The following is a 16780-nucleotide window of genomic DNA, read 5'->3' as shown; positions in this document are numbered from 1 at the left end:
TGTTTTAATCAGGTGTGGTAAGATAACAGATGTTCAAATTAATTAAATAGCTATAACTTCAATGTGTCCAGTTTATAGTAATACAATTTAAATCCATTAGGTATGTTTTTCTGCACACATCCAAATACTAATAGTTCATAAATAATGCAATTTAGGGTAATGGTTAAAAATAAAGATGTTAAAGTCAGAAAGAGTTGGAATCAAGTCTCAGTGCCCAGCCAGCAAGTGACTTCATTTGAGTTTGTTTCTGCATTAGTGTAATGGAGCTCATGATATCTAGCTACTACAGTTAATGTATGATTTAATTGGACAATACTTGAAAGTTCTAAATACATGGATAAATATCAGTCAAAAATACAATTACTGTGCTTTCCATGTTTAAATTACTTTTTTATTTTTTTGGAAGAAGTAAATGGATCCACTCTATGAAAATACAGAAAGCTCAGGCAATTATCCAAATGATTCAAATCTCCTGTTTTAATCTTAATTATCTAAAATTTTGAAATAAGATATTTGCATCAGAACTAGCCAGAACATTGCCTCAAGTAGGGTAGCTTTGCCTACTATATTAAAGCATCGTATATAATAAGAAAATCAGAGAATGACCAGGTTCATACACAACCACTCCTAAGATCACCAGAGTATAAGAAGATATTCTCAATGGCTACCGGGTACACCAAGTGGGATTAGGAGAAAAAGGGGAGGGTCTAGTCTATCGATTCCAAAAAATGAAAAATATATTTACTGAACTTATTTTATAGCCACTCTTTGACTTTTCCTATTTGTGATTTTTTAGAATTTTTAACCATATTCTGAAAAATTATTTAATACATATTTAGCCCTTACTCTATGTCTTCTATAAAAAAATTTTAATGGGGGAAGAGAAGTAAAAAGAAAAACAAATCAGAGTGGAGAAATTTGGAGTGGAAATGCTTTACCACATGTCTCCTTCTGCAGTTTGGTTATTTCTTAAATTTACATGTAGACTTATTATCATCTTGACTGCAATCATGTAGAAAATGAATGGGGTATGAAGTACATGAGGACAATTTAATAAAATGAGCTTTCTCTCCTTATGAAACCTTTGAAGAAAGGAACCATTAGACAGAGACTTGCCTTGTATTTACCCAGGTCATGAGGCATGGCAGCTGGGTGATGTGCCTTTGGCAAGCAGTCCTTAATTAGAAATTCCTCGAGAGCTGTTCCCAATAGGTGCTTCCCAAGACAAAAAAGATGAAATAATTTATTAGAGAAACTCTTACTAAGCGTACAACATCCCGGCTCAGGTGACTGAAAGGAGCCATTTGCTGATAGCGAAAGTGTCATGATGGTATGCTGGGCTTTCAATGAGAGTCTCTCTGCTGTGATAGTAGTAAGTACCATTTTGTTATTCAGCTTTAAATGTACATATTGCAGAGTCTGATTCTGAGGATAACTTGTGTAGGATCATTAAAAAGTCTAGCGATATTACTTTAGTTAAAAACTAAAACTTGTTAGAAAACATTCAGTGGAGGCATTTAATTTGCCCTTATAGAATCATGCAAAGTTGTTTTCCGTTTGAGTTCATTTTTAATTATTTTTGAAGTCGAGTGGTTTGTTTTTGCATAATGTATGAGCATTCCTCTAAGTCAAATGAAGCCTCTGAATGAGTCTATGAGATTGGGATTTTTCTGAAGTGTTTTAAATATTTCCTCCTCCTTCTTGTCATCTTTGTCAAGAAATGTTGAATAGGAAAGCTGTTTTTTGTACTTTTGATTAAATTACTTGAGGTTAACCCATATGTGTATAAAATCATTTCTTACCATTGGAATAGCTTTTGGAAACTAATCTGAGTTTTAAGCAAACATATGGGGGAATTCTGATGATAAGAATAATAAAAATAGGGAGTAATTCTGATTAATACTGAGAAGCTCTTCATTTCATTTAAAAGAAGAACCCTAATGATGCTGAGTGGAGGGAAGGGGTGAAGATTGTCTTGATTGATTTTTCTCATTCTACCCTAGCTCTCATGGCTGGGAGTGAATTTCTATCTGTTCATCGACACTTTCTGTTGGTATGAAGAGGAGGAGTCTTTTCTTTATACACGCATTATTCTGGGTGTAAGTAGATTTGGTGACTATGCACTAGTGTTTCAAAGCACAAAATACATTCTATTTTCGTGGGATTGCTTATTCTCCCTGTCTCACTTTTTGTTTGTTTGTTTGTTTGTTTGTTTGTTTGTTTGTTGGATCTTCACCTATGGGCAGTCAACACTGGCATGGGCACGAGCATCCGCGTCATGCCTGAACTTTAACTGCATGCTAATTCTGTTACCTGTCAGTCGCAACCTTATTTCGTTCATGAGAGGAGCAAGTATGGTAAGTACTAAAATGCTTGAAAGAACCTCTATTGGTATGACTTAGTAATGTAAGTACTACTGAAAACAAAGATGTACTTTACTGCGAAATGCCCAGGAATCCTGTCTAAACTTGGGCTTGTGTTCATGTATGAGAGAATAGAATGGCTACAATGAAGGCCAGGAAAGAATAGCTCCAATGTGACTTTTGCTTCTCCCATCGACTTCCTGCATGACATGGCACTCCTTGTTCAACCTTTTTCTAATGTATTTCTGAGCTGGAAGCATTATAATGGCTTGAAGTATTCATATTTCTGATTGAAAAAAATAAGCAGTCCAAAAGAGTGTCACTCAGGAAAGATCTGAGTTCTCACCACAATCACAGGCAGGGCATGCACGTTTCAGTATGTCGACTTTTTTGCCTACCAGATCTAAGGAGATGTTTCCTCATTATATTGATATCTTTGTGCTGAGTACCTTACTTGTGTTTCCTATGAAACAGAGTAATGCTCAGAAAGTAAGACCTTCAATTACCTTTACTAGATGAAATAATGTTATCATATAATTGCCATTTTTATGACTATTATATATAGATGTATATAGTACCCTTTTTGGAAATAGAAAAAAAAATTATAGATTACTTAAACCACATAGATGAGGATAATGTCTATTACCTTCATTTTCTAGAAACTGAGTAAGGTGTGGAGATTAGAATATTTATTCAAGAGTTTTGCATTGTGGTAGAGAACTACTGATTCAATCCTTTTTATTGAGTTGAAATTTCAACAAAGCAAATAGTAAACTTCTGTTTTGATTTGATGAATTGCCACCAACTTCTGTGTCATTAACCCCACATTATGCAATTCAGAGGCAGAGCCTGAGTCCTGCTCTCCTGACTCTCGTAATACTGTTGAGTCGCTGTGAGTTTTCTCTAAATCAGATTTTTACTTTTTATTTATGTTATTTGTTCTTTTATTTATTTATGTGTGTGAATGTGGGGGGGATACTGGGGAGTTCTAAGATACACTCCATCCCTATTTTTATGTATTTATTTATTTTTAATCAGGGTCTCACTAAGTTGCTGAACGTCTCGCTATGTTGCTGAGGCTGGCCTCAAACTTGCTAGCCCAGCCTCCCAAGTATTGTGATTACTAGTGTGCACCACCACGCCCAGCTAGTTTTTTATTATTTGTTACTCTAGTGCTGCAGAGGACCCTGGAGGAGGCAATTAGACCAGAACCTCAAATTCCACAAACTGGTTGCCTATGGAATAGTTGTGAATGCAAGTAAGTACTTACTAATTACTTTGTGGGTTTTATAATATCTAATGTCTACATTTTTGCCATTGTTTTAATCCCAAGTGTCACCCTTAAGTAAAAGAAATGTTCACCCTCCATCTGACCACATAAGCTTTATCAAAGTGGGCTTTTTGAAATTTCTAATTTATACTCTTACATGTAAGAGTTTCCATATGAAGACCTCAACTTATCAAAAATAAGTTGATGAAACTGTCTTTGTATTTGTCAGTAATTTGGCTCATCGAGAATGCAATGATAAATAAGTACCTGAAAAAATGAACACTTTGTTATCTACTGTAATCCTCATCAGAAATAAAATTTGCCTGTGCTCCAGATCTCACTCACAGTCATAGAAAAATGACCATCGAGTGGTAAGGCAAGCAATAAAAAGAAAAGAAAGAAAACAAAGATCATAGGAACTAGGTCCTGAATAGTACTGAGCTAGTGGATATACAGGGATCTTTTAAAGAAATGAGTCCTTCTTGGCATGAAAAGTGTTATCACTTTTATTATACTTTCAATTGAAGAGGGTAGTAAAAATTAGCATCCAAGTCCGAGGTTGGACTGTTGAGAAAGAAGAGAAGATGAGGGGTGAGTATCAGTGGGTTGCGGTTCCGTTGGAAAACAGAGGCACTGGGATCAAAGGCTATCGGAACAATAAAGAGTTAGGATTCAGAACTGTTTCCCTTAAACTAATTTACCCATAAAAAGTTTGCCTCATTGTTTTTATCCTTTCATGCATAAAAAATAGCAGAGTAAAAGGAACACTCAAAACAAATGTGAATTTAATTAAGCAACAAGACATGACAGACGGTGCCTGGGTGCCAATTAACACAACTTTGGGTGTGCAGTGAGACATGAGGGGAAGATTCTCCCCATTGACTGGCTTCAACGCCAGATCAAACCAACCCGAGCAGTGCTTCACAGAAGGGCTTTGTTATTTGTTAAGGGAAAAGGGTAAAAAGACATCATGTACCATAAAAAACCAACAGGTTCACCTTGGGTCCCCAGGCCTGTGACCTTTGATGGGTGAGTATACAGGCAAGGAATAGGGACTCGAGGAAACAGACTTCAGCTCAGAAACAAGTCTTTTCCAGACCCTGAAACTTGTCTAAAATTAGATTTAGAGTTCTCTATGGACACTGAGTTTCCTGTCATGTGTAGTATCCAAGCAGAGGCCAGAATGCTTTTTCCTAGGCTCATGAGAGAAGGAATTTAAGGCATCTCTAGGCTTCCTTTAAAACCTTAAGGATTCTTTATTCTTGCATTAAAAGGGGCGATATAATGCAATAAAATGGCAAAAAGAATGTTATCACCACATGGTGGCTTAAAGGCAGAACTGGACTTTAAGAGTCAGTTGTAAAGATATTATAGAAAAAGGGGGAAAATATGAAAAATGCATCAAAAAAAGAAGCAAATAATAAAAGAAAATGTGAGCTGGGCGTGGTGGTGCACGCTTGTAATCCCAGCACTTGGGAGACTGAGACAGGAGGATCTCAGGCTCCCAGCCAGCTTCAGCTACTCAGTGAGGCCTTCTGCAATTTGCGAGACCCTGTTTCAAAATAATCCCAGCACTTGGGAGGCTGAGACAGGAGGATCACGCAGGTTCGAAGCCAGCCTCAACTACTTAGTGAGGCTCTCAACAACTTAGTGAGACACTGTTTCCAAATAAAATATAAAAAAAGCTCTGGGAGTATAGCCCAGAGGTAGAAAAGCCTCTGGGTTCCACCCCCAATACCACAAAAAAAAAAAAAATAGGGCTGGCAGTGTAGCTCAGAGGTAGAATGCCCCTGGGTTCAATCCCTAGTACCACAATAAATAAATAAATAGATAAATAAAAGAAAATGTGTTGCAAAACAGTTTTCTTTATAAATCTTAGGGTATATTTCTTTATATGGAATTATATATCAATAGTAGAATACATCAGTAATGCATATTGAATGTCTCCTATGTGTAAGACACCCTAATAGTACATACAACCTTCTGAAACTAGTGTGGTCACTATTTTGTATAATTGAGTGTAGGCAGCAGTTGACTAGAATCAGATGGCCAAGTTGTTTAAAGCTCTGCTACTGTTTAGCTGTGTGATCTCAAATTAAGTTCCTTGTGCCTTCCGGGAAGTTAAAAGAACAGTAAACTGGGCATGGTGGTACATATACCTGTAATTCCAGTACTGGGGGGATAAAACAGAAGGCTTGCAGTTCAAGGCAACCTCAGCAATTTAGCAAAGCTCTCAGCAACATAGTGAGACCCTGTTTCCAAATAAAAAATAAAATCAGGTTGGGGATGTAGCTTGGAGATAGAATAGCCATGGGTTCAATCCCCAGTACAACATGACAGACAGGTCTCACTGGTCCAGCCTCGCGTCCCACCCCAGTCCACCTATCATCATACCACTCCACTGCTTGATTTTTTCCTCTCTAGAACATTCCACACCTTCACTTGGTGCATTCCCTTTGCCCAACATGCTCCACTTCTTCAAAATCCTCACTGGATAGGATCACCATATCCAGGACCCATCGCCTGGCCCACCGACTCCTGCTCCAGCTCCCTCACCTACTGGGCTCATGTCACCCTTCCTACCACGGGGTAACAGTCCTCCGACACCCAAGCGCCTGGTGCATCTCAGCTTCCCTGATCCCTAGCACATAATAGGTCCTCAATGGATTTGGTCAAACCTGAGGATGAGTGGGATTCAGCGAGCAGGCAAGACAGGTTGAAGGTCTAAGACCAACGGGTATCAATTGCTCAGGGAGCCAAGCAGTTGTGAGTGGCAGAAACATAGAGTGTGGGGAGTAAAGTGATTCAGAATCAGACAGATCGCTCAAGATAATAAATGCACATTCTGCTGCAGTGATAGAAAACAGGATGTTCTTTCTCCCTCTTCCCCCCTCAAATCCCTGGAGTGCACCAAGCATCCTTTCCATCCCTCTTCCTCTTGGATCTTCGCTGCTCCGCTGAGCTCCCAGTCATGTCCTGGGCTCCCCCAGCAGAGTCAGGGCTGCAAGTGAGAGCAAAATGCCCTGGTCCACACCTCCATGGCAACAAGCACTGCCGCGGCTTCCATCCTGGGCCAAGGCAGGAAAGTGGAAAGAAAGCACTCTGCTTCTCCCAGACCCTGACAACGCAATTATTACATTTCACATTAACTAAGAAATGTGGCTGGCAACTGCGCTTTTAGAAAAAAAAAAAGAGAGAGAGAGAGAGAGAAAAAAAAGCTAAGCCCTGGCTTCCTAGATATACCTTGCGTTCACATTCTGTCCTTCGGCTGTATCCGCAGGGGAGCAGCTGCAAATGTCCCTGCGCTTATTTTATTAGCCTCGCCCATTATGCTGCTTTTCAAATAGCCGACTGGCTTAATAGAGGTGTGTAACCTTGGAAGAAGCACATCCACATTGAAGTTGGCGTGCCAGCCTCTAATTTCTCATCCGTTCCCCTCGAAGCTGAACTGCAGGCTTTAATTGGTCGGATCATTAAGGGGTGTAATTAGAGACTGGTGGAAGTAGGCTGGGGGAGGAGGGGAGAGGACAACAATGGTGTCTATAACCAAGGGCATCACCAAAAACGCAGTGACAGGAGCCCTTCTTCTTTTGGCTCTCTGCCTTCCTGCTTGCCTGCCCATGATAAGAGCTGCCGGAGCATTCTTCAACCACTAATAAATCATTTCCAGGCACCTATAACCCCAGTGGTATAAAAATCATAATTTCACAGCCTCTTCGTTCTTATTAATGTGGATCTTTCTGGGTTCCCTGGTCCATGGTAGACCTTGAAGACCCTTCCAGTTGAAAAGCAGCACTTTAAGCCCGAGTTTCCATCAAAGGCGGCTGTAAATAGTGACCCAGGCAGCTCCTTCCGGAAAATTCCGAGGCTTGTGTCTGCCAGGCTTCAGGGGTGTACAATTACCCTGAGTACAGCTCCTGATGAGTTGCTAAAATTAGTTTATAAACATCAATAAACAGAATAGGGCAGCTTGAGAGGAAGAGCTCAGGATAAAGGCACTGAGAAAACAGAGATTTGGAGACCCCAGGGTAGAGAAGAGCCCCAGCAGCACAGACTCTTCAGAGCCTGACCCCGAAGGCATGGCTGCAGCTCAGTTCCCCTAGAGAGGCCCAACCTCAAGCCTGCCCAGCAGGACAAGGTGCCAGGGTCAGTGGTCTTCCTGCAGAAATCAGCCCAAAGATTGGAAAGTCTTGGCTAAATTCGGACTGCAGCGGCACATCTGGGATTGGTCCCCGAGTCCTTTCCAAAGTCTGCATAATTAGGAGGTGGCTGGCTCCAGAATGACTCTTATCACCATCAGGCAGGCAGACAGACAGCCAGAAATGACCACACTTCCAAGAGTCTCCTCAATTATACTTCCCTTTGATCTCCAGAAAAATCAGAAGGCCAGAGAGAGGGGAAAGGAGCTATCTCAGGACAGCTGGCTCTAATTGCAGCCTTTATGATTTTCTTGTTGGTGTTGTTCACTGCTCAGTAAAAGCTCCTGATTTGAACTCAGAAGTTCACACACCAATTAAATGTGCATCTGGAGTATTCCAAGATTGCTGCTCTCTTTTAAAAGTAGTTTGGTGAGAAAATAAAATTGTCAAAAGGCTCAGGTATAACACCTTTTAGCCTGAAACACTTGGGTGGGTGATGGAAATATGTGTCCTGGCTCTTACAAGAGCACAGCAGAGCCATGGAAAGCCCAAAGGGGAACCAGAAAGAGCTCATCTGTGTGCTTGATGGCACTGGATTTGCTGCAAGACAGAAGAGCCCCACTTAATCCAGTGTTGATTTTGAAAACAAAACAGAAATTTCACTGGCTGGCTTCGAACCTGAACGATCCTCCTGTCTCCGCCTCCCATGCGCGGGGATTACAAGCGTGCACCACCACGCCCGGCTCCCAGTTAACTTCTGAGGAAGACACAGGGGCCCTGCAGTAGACGAGAGTTAAGATAGCAGGCGGTTCCATCCAGTCCACCCATTTTGCAGGTGGGGAAGCAGGGGCTAAAAGACATTAGGAAACTAGAGACTGATCTGCTTCAATATTTGGGCTGTATACTAACATCATATCTTATAGCACAAAATGGTAGTGTTGAGTAAGAGAGAGAAAAGTCAAACCACACCAGCAGTTACCACATCTCGGAAGCAACTGTCACCGGAACACAGATCATATGATTATTCATACTTAAGATGACTAAATTGAGCAAAGGATAGAATAGAAAATATAATGTCTGAAAAAAGAACAAAAACAATGATCTCCCCTGGTATCTATGAAATCCCAACAGCCCTGAATTGAGGACTGGTCCATCTTTAGTTCTAGCTAAGATCACAATAAGATCTAAGAAGAAAATAAAAGGTTTAGGTAAACAAAATGGGCATTGGCAGTTTTTACTTGGAGAATTCCTGAGATAAATAAAATATTCCATCTCCTACCTTGTAAAGCAAAAACAAAATGGAGGGAGTGGAAGCAAAGGAACTTTTGAGATATAAATTTTGAGGCGCATAAAACATACTGGGGAGAACAGTTTTCAGCATATCCCCTCAGAAGCTCCCTCTTGCCAACCATCCCCAGATTCCTTATTCCACTTCATTAAATTCTTCAGCTCTGTTAGGAGAGACCTGGCAATAAGAATAAATAAATGGTTCAGTATCTTTGTTCATTCAGTCCACACACTTAAATTTAGTTTAACAGTGTCAAACTCTCCTGTGGAAATCAATCTAATAGAAAACAGATTGTGATCAACAGCTCATTACAAGGGAGAAGAATGTTATAAAAATAAAAGAGAATTTATTCCATATTCTCTTTCTGAGTGTCCTATATGGATTATGCAATGGAAAGCCCATCACTTAATTTAATCTGAAGCTCGGGTTCTGTTCCTGTAAAATGGGACAGCTCCAGTTCCAGTCTGGAATGCTTCAGTCCATAGAGGGAGGATCAAAGAAACTCCTTAGGAGCAGAGAGTGAGGTAAAGGGGCCTATAATGAGGACCCCAAAGGTCATAACCAGTCATTAGCCTAAGTCATTAGGCTTGATTCTAGATTGAAGCCATAATGTAAGCCATTCAAAGACACTCATTTTGAGTAGAAAGGAAATATAACAATTTTTGATTAGACAAAAGAAACAGAACAGCCTAGATGTCACAAGATGGGGTCCCAAAGTCACATTTAAGGGTTTTATTCCACTTTTGCCATTAACAGGGTTTTGTTTGTTTGTTTGTTTGTTTGGTAATACTGCACATTGATTCCAGATTTCTGTCTGTTTTGTTTTGTAATACTAGACATCGATCCCAGGGGCATTCTACCTCTGAGCTACACCTCCAGCCCTTTTAATTTTTTATTTTGAAATAGGGTCCACTAAGTTACTGAGGTCTTTAACCAAGTTACTGAGTCTGGCACTGAAACTGTGATTATCCTGTCTCAGCCTCCCAGGTACTGGGATTATATACATATGGCACCATGCCTGGCTGCTGTTAACTTTAAACTTTTTACATCTTGGTCTGTAAACGGCATTAAGACTAATACCTAAAGGTTAAATTAGGTAACATACCTACAGCATTTATAACAGTACCTGGTGTGTAGCAATCATTCTATATATGTTAGTTATGAGAAATATTACCTGTTTGCAAAGACTTTGAGATAATTATCAAAAATAGCAATTAGAAATACTGGACAATTGCCGGGCGTGGTGGCACACGCTTGTAATCCCAGCATTTGGGAGGCTGAGACCGGAGGATCACGGTTTGGGGACAGCCTCAGCTACTTAGTGAGGCCCTCTGCAACTCAGTGAGACCCGGTTTCAAAATAAAGAATAAAAAATAGGGCAGGGGTGTAGCTCGGAGGTCAAATGCCCCTGGGTTCCATCCCTAAACCCGCAAAAAAAAAAAAAAAAAAAGAAATACTGGACAATGTGTTCAGTTTAGAAGTCTCGGTTTTACATACACCATATTGGAAAAAGTTGCTCCTAACGAATCTTCTTTAGCCTTGTTATTGCTCCGACTATGCAAGGCAGCCCCTTCATAGGCAGCCCCTTCATAGACATGGATGTTGACAAAGTATGTTGACAAGGTACCTGCATTCATCCATTTTCCTTTATTGTAAAAAAAAAAAAAAAAAAAAAAAAAAAACCCTGAGGCTGGGTATTTGATAAAGAAAAGAGATTTGTTTGGCTCACAATTGTGAAGGTAGAAATTTCAAACAACATAGCACCTGCTCTAGGAATCACCCTCGTGGCTACATCACTGGCTACATCAATATATTGGGTATATTGAGAGGAAGAGATCACACTGGGAGACAAGAAGCCAACATGGAAGGACCAGTAATGACCTCAATGACCTCCCCCTAGGGCCCGCCTCTTAAAGGTCCCGCTATATGAAAGACCACTGCTACATCGGATATGTAAACCTTGGGGAGGACAAACTACATTCAAACCATAGCACCTAAGGAGGAAATATAATATCCTTGGGTGTCGATCTCACTAAAAAACATAAGGAAGCAGCAAACATGATAGATGCAGAAACACTGGCATATCCTCTGCTTATCTTTGCTGAGCCTCAACTGAAAGTATATTTGACTTAATTTTCAACTTAAAGGCTGAAGAAAAATATACCAGAAATATATATCAGCAGCTATACATCGCTAGTCATTGTTGAATCAATTGACCCTTTCTTTATCAATCGTCTACCTTTCTGTAATCTCACCATCACTTAGAAAATAATTATGAAATACTTACTGATGCTAAGCAGTGTGCCGGGTGCTAAGGTTTCAAGAGTGAATAAGCCTTGGGAAATTAAAATCCCTTGAGAGGATACAAGCTGAGTATAATGGAAGTATCATGTATGCCCGTGGAACTGAGGTATGTGCGACAGAAACAACTTTGAACTGGGTCTTAAAGCACGAGTAGAACTTTGCAATGTAGGAAAAGGAATGGCTCTGACAGAAGGAACTCAGGTCACAAAATATCTGCTGAATAGAAAATGGCTGTCTAAATAAATATGCAACTAGGACCACAGGAACCAAAATGATACCAGTATCCTTAGAAGTTTCCGCTGGTTCTGTTTTTCCTTGTTTTCCTATTTTCTACACACCTCATCCCACAGTGGGCAGCCATGAAGATCCCACAACCTACCCACAGCTTGTATAGATCACAATAGTAGTAAGTCCTGCAACTTCTCACTGTGGGAACAAAAAAAAAATCAACAAATAAAAGAGAGAGGATAGGAATGAGGGAATTACCTCTATTCTGGAAAATGCATCCTCAATTCACACATGCATCTGATCCTAGTGGCAGGCATCAACTGGCTGCCCAGCTGGGATTCCAAAGCAGCAGCGTGCTGTAGTGTAGGTGTTGTGACTGCTGGCTTCCCAACAGCTGTCCCAAAACAGGAAAGAGAGCATCAGCTCGGACACTGAGTCCTCCGTCCAGATGCTGCGTCCCTGAGCCTGCTCTCTTCACCTAGAATTTAGACATCAACAATTTTCAGAACTAAGTAGTATGCTTTACTTTTTAAAAATATAGACAAGATATGTTTAGCTCCATAAATATTGGCTTATTTCAATACAGTAGAAATAATGCATTCAAATATATGTAATATATGGATGTGTAGAGGTACCTCAGCATATATGCTAAAATGCATAAAGAATGAAAAATATGTCTAAAAGGGATTGAAAACAATACTTCCCTGGTATAGATCATATATACCATATAAACATATGTCAGTGTGTATTATGTAAGTATTTTATAATAATGCTTTCTGTCTACTTATGTTTATATCTCTGTCCACATATCATATTTCCTTAAGAATTATATCATATGCAATTATGCTGTGATACCATAATGCCTATTCCACTTTCAGAATGACAATATGTTTAAAATTAAGTTATGATGAATTGACAGTTATTTCTCATTATAATTGAAGTGAACGTGGTACCCGATACCCCATCTTCAGAAATGTTTGATCCACTTCCTTCAAGATACTGGGAAACGTGCATAAATAAATCACTTCTCCTTAGAGATTACAAAACCAAGAAACCTGAGCATAGCAGCATAGTATTTTTGAGTAACTATAGAGGCCAATTTCCATATGGTGTGTGTCCCATGACTAATGTCTCCTCGTCCTTAGCCATCCACATTGTGGCACATTTCTTCAACCTGGAGCGCTTCCACTTGAGCCAGTCGGAGGATGCTGAGGGTCTGCTGGCTGTACTTTCCAAACTTGGCAACACCCCAAATGAGAGCTACCTCAACCCTATCCGGACCTTCCACACAGTGAGTTCTCATCCACCACCAAAAAAAAATAAATCCTTCCTTTTCCCATCCCTTTAGCAGAAAAAATATGTCTCAAAAGCTGGATGCACATTCTTGCTGAATGCTAATATCAGTTTCACCTTCTTTAAACAAAGTTGTTTTTTCAACCATTAATGTTACCGGGAGGTTATAAGCCAGGAGAAAAACATATGCAACTTAATTTGTAGCAAAAATATGTAAGTGCAGAATTTAAGAAATGTAGTCATCTGTTAATGCCCTGATATTTTTAAATTTTAAAAGCTGCTTATGATCCGATTTTTTCCACAGACATTAGACTTGTAAAGAATGTAAGTGCTGTCTAAATCCAGAGATTATAAATTGGATGTCTTCATTTTCAATTTGCAAATTGTTTTCTGGATCTCTTCTCCTGTGCCTCATATTTTGGCACACATGTGAATAGCTGATCTGCCAAATCAGACACTGGGCAAAGAAGCTAATTTCATAATGAGACCTGCACGGCTAGTGACACCACTGATGCTAATTACCTTTAAGCAGAGCGAGGTAGAGCCTGTGAGGTGCAAAAAAGAAAACCAAAACATCGCCTCAGCAATCCACGTTCAGAGATAGACTTCCCACGCCCTTCAAACATCCCACCTCTCTGGCTGATCTAAACCTTTTTTATGTCCTACCATATTGGAATATGTGTTCAGCACGGCGACCAAGTTAAAAAATCTATATTGCATAAGCCAGGTATGGTGGCACACGCTTGTAATCCTGGCATTCGGAAGGCTGAAACCCGAGGATCGTGGTTCTGAGACTCTCCACAACTTAGTGAGACCCTGTTTCAAAGTAAAGAATCAAAAATTTAAAAAATAGGGCTAGGGGTGTAGCTCAGAGGTTGAATGCCCCTGGGTTCCATCTGCAGAGACTCAAAAAAACAAAAAAATCAATCTTGCCCAAGAAAAGCCTTTGAAGGCAACACATTCCAGCAATCTCTCTGTTATTATCTGGAAATCTGTTATTATCTGGGCCATCTCTGTAAGTGACCATTTAGCTCATACAGCTTTATTTGAAGAAGGAACACTCAGGTCTATTTTGGAAGAAATTCTTCCATGTCAAACTCCTAATTATCCTAAGATGATTTTCATTATGGAGCCATTGATCAGGTTGAACTGCTTTTTCTTAACTGACAGCAATTAGAGGCAAAAATTTCACAGTTATAAATCAGAACTACAGGTGCCCTGAGATGAAAATGCTTTTGATGTCACTGGGCACTTATTGAGGTCAACTCTTTTCCACACCAAGTCTCTGGAAAATTCACTGCTACACAGACCCAAGAATAAATCTCAACAATTTGAAGAGATTATATAATAAATAACATTTATCATAAATAACTTTTAAAGCAATTAAGCAAGATAATTAAGTGGCTTCCAACACAGTTGTTTAAAATATTTAGAAGCAATAGAGTATATAAGTACTAACTAAGCTCAAAACACCCTCTAATTTGGGGCATTTGGAGTGCACATTATACAGCATTTTGAAGGAGATGCAATGGTGTTACTTTAAGGATTCACTGCAACTCAAACCATTCCATAAATGCATTGCAAAAAGGAGGAAATATGCTTTAATAGTCAAAGTAGGATGATCTGAAATTAGCACACCATATTCTATAAATGGATTTCTAAAAGGCCTGAGCATACGTGCAAAAAAAAAAAATCTTTTAAATGTTTTTGACACACTCTTTTCAGTTTTATTTTCACTCTTTGCTTTATAAAGAAAAAATAAACAATGGGGAAGTCCCTGTCCAAATTACCTCCAGATCTCAAAGCAGCCCAAATTAATGAGGTTTTACTGACAAAAGATATAGTGTGAGTTTATTGAGCTCATGGTCGGCTCAACGATAGCAGCACAGTACATGAATGCTAATGACGAGGCAAGAATTTAGGAAACTCACAATAAAACGAATGCTTTGCGCGTCATGTTCTAAAAAGCTATTTAACTGTCCCTTGCACTCATGGGTCAGAATGCTGGCCTTTGGGGGCTGTATACCAAATAAGAATAGCTGTAACCTTATTGATCACTTAGGATTCATCAGTTCTTCCTGTAGGCCTCCTGGGATGGTGTGGAAGAAATGCAAGTCATGGTCTTTCCAATTAAACAGCAAGAGCAAGAAATAGTCACCAGGGGAACAGAGTGCGCAGCTGCTTTATTAGGAATGCCCCTGAGGGACCTCGCCAAAAAAAATGTGTTTATTAATGTTAAAATGCAATTAAGCATGGTGATCCACATTTTTATTTTAAAAATTAAAAACTTTAAAACCTGGGGTCTACTTTGCAGTATTTCATCTTAAAATGTTCTCTCTATATTTTGTGCTAATTTCAAGTGAGAATAGTAACTTTGACATGAAAATTAATTTATTATACAAATGGAGAAAATGTAATTAATGACATAGTGTTTTATAAAATTCAAGCAAAATAAATGACTACCATAAGACAGGAAGAGAAGAAAGTGTAAGGAAGCTCATTTCTTGAGTTGTGTCTAGACTTTGTTGATACTAATGCACTTCTTTTTGTTATGGAATTTTTTAGTGCATTGTGATTATACATCATAGTGAGATTCAAATTGATACATTCACACCTGCACACACATCACTCGGTAAATTTCGCTCTGTATCCCACCCCAAAGACGAATATGCTTTTCAGTAAAACATTTGAGACGTCTCTTTGCTTGAATCCTGTTATAGTTTGGATTTAGAATGCCCCCATACCTAACATAAACAAGGCAGCCATGTTGGTGATGGGCCCTGGTTGCTAAGGTGTAGATCTACACCTGGGGGTGTAGATCCTTGGGCACCATGCAAATGTCTGCCCTTGAACTCCCTTCCTCAGTTCTCTTTCTTGCTTCATGTTCGTTCTCTCTCTCTCTCTTTCCTTCTCTCTCCCTCTCTCTCTCTCTCTCTCTCTCTCTCTCTCTCTCTCTCTCTCTCTCTCTCTCCCTTTCTCTCTGTAGACACCACCTGGCCTAGTCTCTGTAGATTCCACTTGGCCAAAGCAATCCCACCTGAGCCCCTGAAATCTCCAGAACTGTGAGCAAATAAATCTCCTTCCTCTAAGTTTTTGTCATCAGCTTTTTGGAGTCACAGCAGTGAGAATGCTGACGGAAACAAACCCTGAAGTACTGATCCTGAAAATGCAAAACTGTCCCAAGATATTAATACCATGGCATTTGTTGCTCTTAGAACACAACCACGGAGTTGCTGACGACAATAGCAGGCATCACGGGCCTGGCAATCTCTCTGGCTTTGGTCTTGATCATGACCTCTTCTACGGAGTTGGTCAGACAGTTCTCCTATGAGTTGTTCTGGTACACACACCATGTTTTTATCCTCTTCTTTATCAGTCTGGCTATCCACGGAGCAGGGTAAGTACAAACCACATTCATATGTTAAGATTATTATTTCTGTGAATGTCAAAATAATCTTAAAAAGTCATTTTGATGACAGGATCTGAACTGTAGTGAATAAAGCACACATTACATGGTGAAAATGTGCATTCACCATGGCAAACTTCTTTCTGTAACATAGAAAACAAGCTACATAGGTGAAAAAGTATTATGTTTATTTTTTTTTTAGCTGTTAGTGAGTCTTGACACGTTGTAAGATTCAGGAATTCTAATGAATGGTGGATGGCAGTAGATCTCTGTTTCATTCAGTACCTGTTACTGGAATTCAATTTATGTGGGATTAGTCAGGAGATATATTTTTTACACTCAGATTTTACTCCTGATCAATCAAAGCCATCAACTAGACCAGTGCGCATGAAGGGTCAGGGTTAGAATTGATCAATCCCACTTGGACTCTAGATCAGCTCTACCCTAGTCAGCAGAATGATGGGCACAAACACTTTGAGTTATCTGAGC

At 39.6% G+C, this 16780-nt stretch overlaps 1 protein-coding gene across 1 annotated transcript in view; it reads left to right on the top strand.

Moving 5' to 3' along the window:
- NOX3 (NADPH oxidase 3) overlaps positions 1-16780 on the top strand; it is a gene marked incomplete at both ends in the record, with an annotated part of 85308 nt that overhangs the window by 23621 nt on the left and 44907 nt on the right. The window contains 5 exons of the mRNA XM_080700152.1: positions 2004-2099; positions 2247-2357; positions 3537-3621; positions 12738-12883; positions 16101-16282. Coding sequence (XP_080556278.1) covers positions 2004-2099; positions 2247-2357; positions 3537-3621; positions 12738-12883; positions 16101-16282 — 620 coding nt within the window. The remainder of the gene's footprint in view (positions 1-2003; positions 2100-2246; positions 2358-3536; positions 3622-12737; positions 12884-16100; positions 16283-16780) is intronic.

This window comes from Muscardinus avellanarius (assembly GCF_963383645.1).
Source record: "Muscardinus avellanarius genome assembly, chromosome: 8".
Classification (NCBI taxonomy): domain Eukaryota; kingdom Metazoa; phylum Chordata; class Mammalia; order Rodentia; family Gliridae; genus Muscardinus; species Muscardinus avellanarius.
The sequence above is the reverse complement of the archived record's forward strand: the minus strand, read 5'-3'. Positions and strand labels throughout refer to the sequence as shown.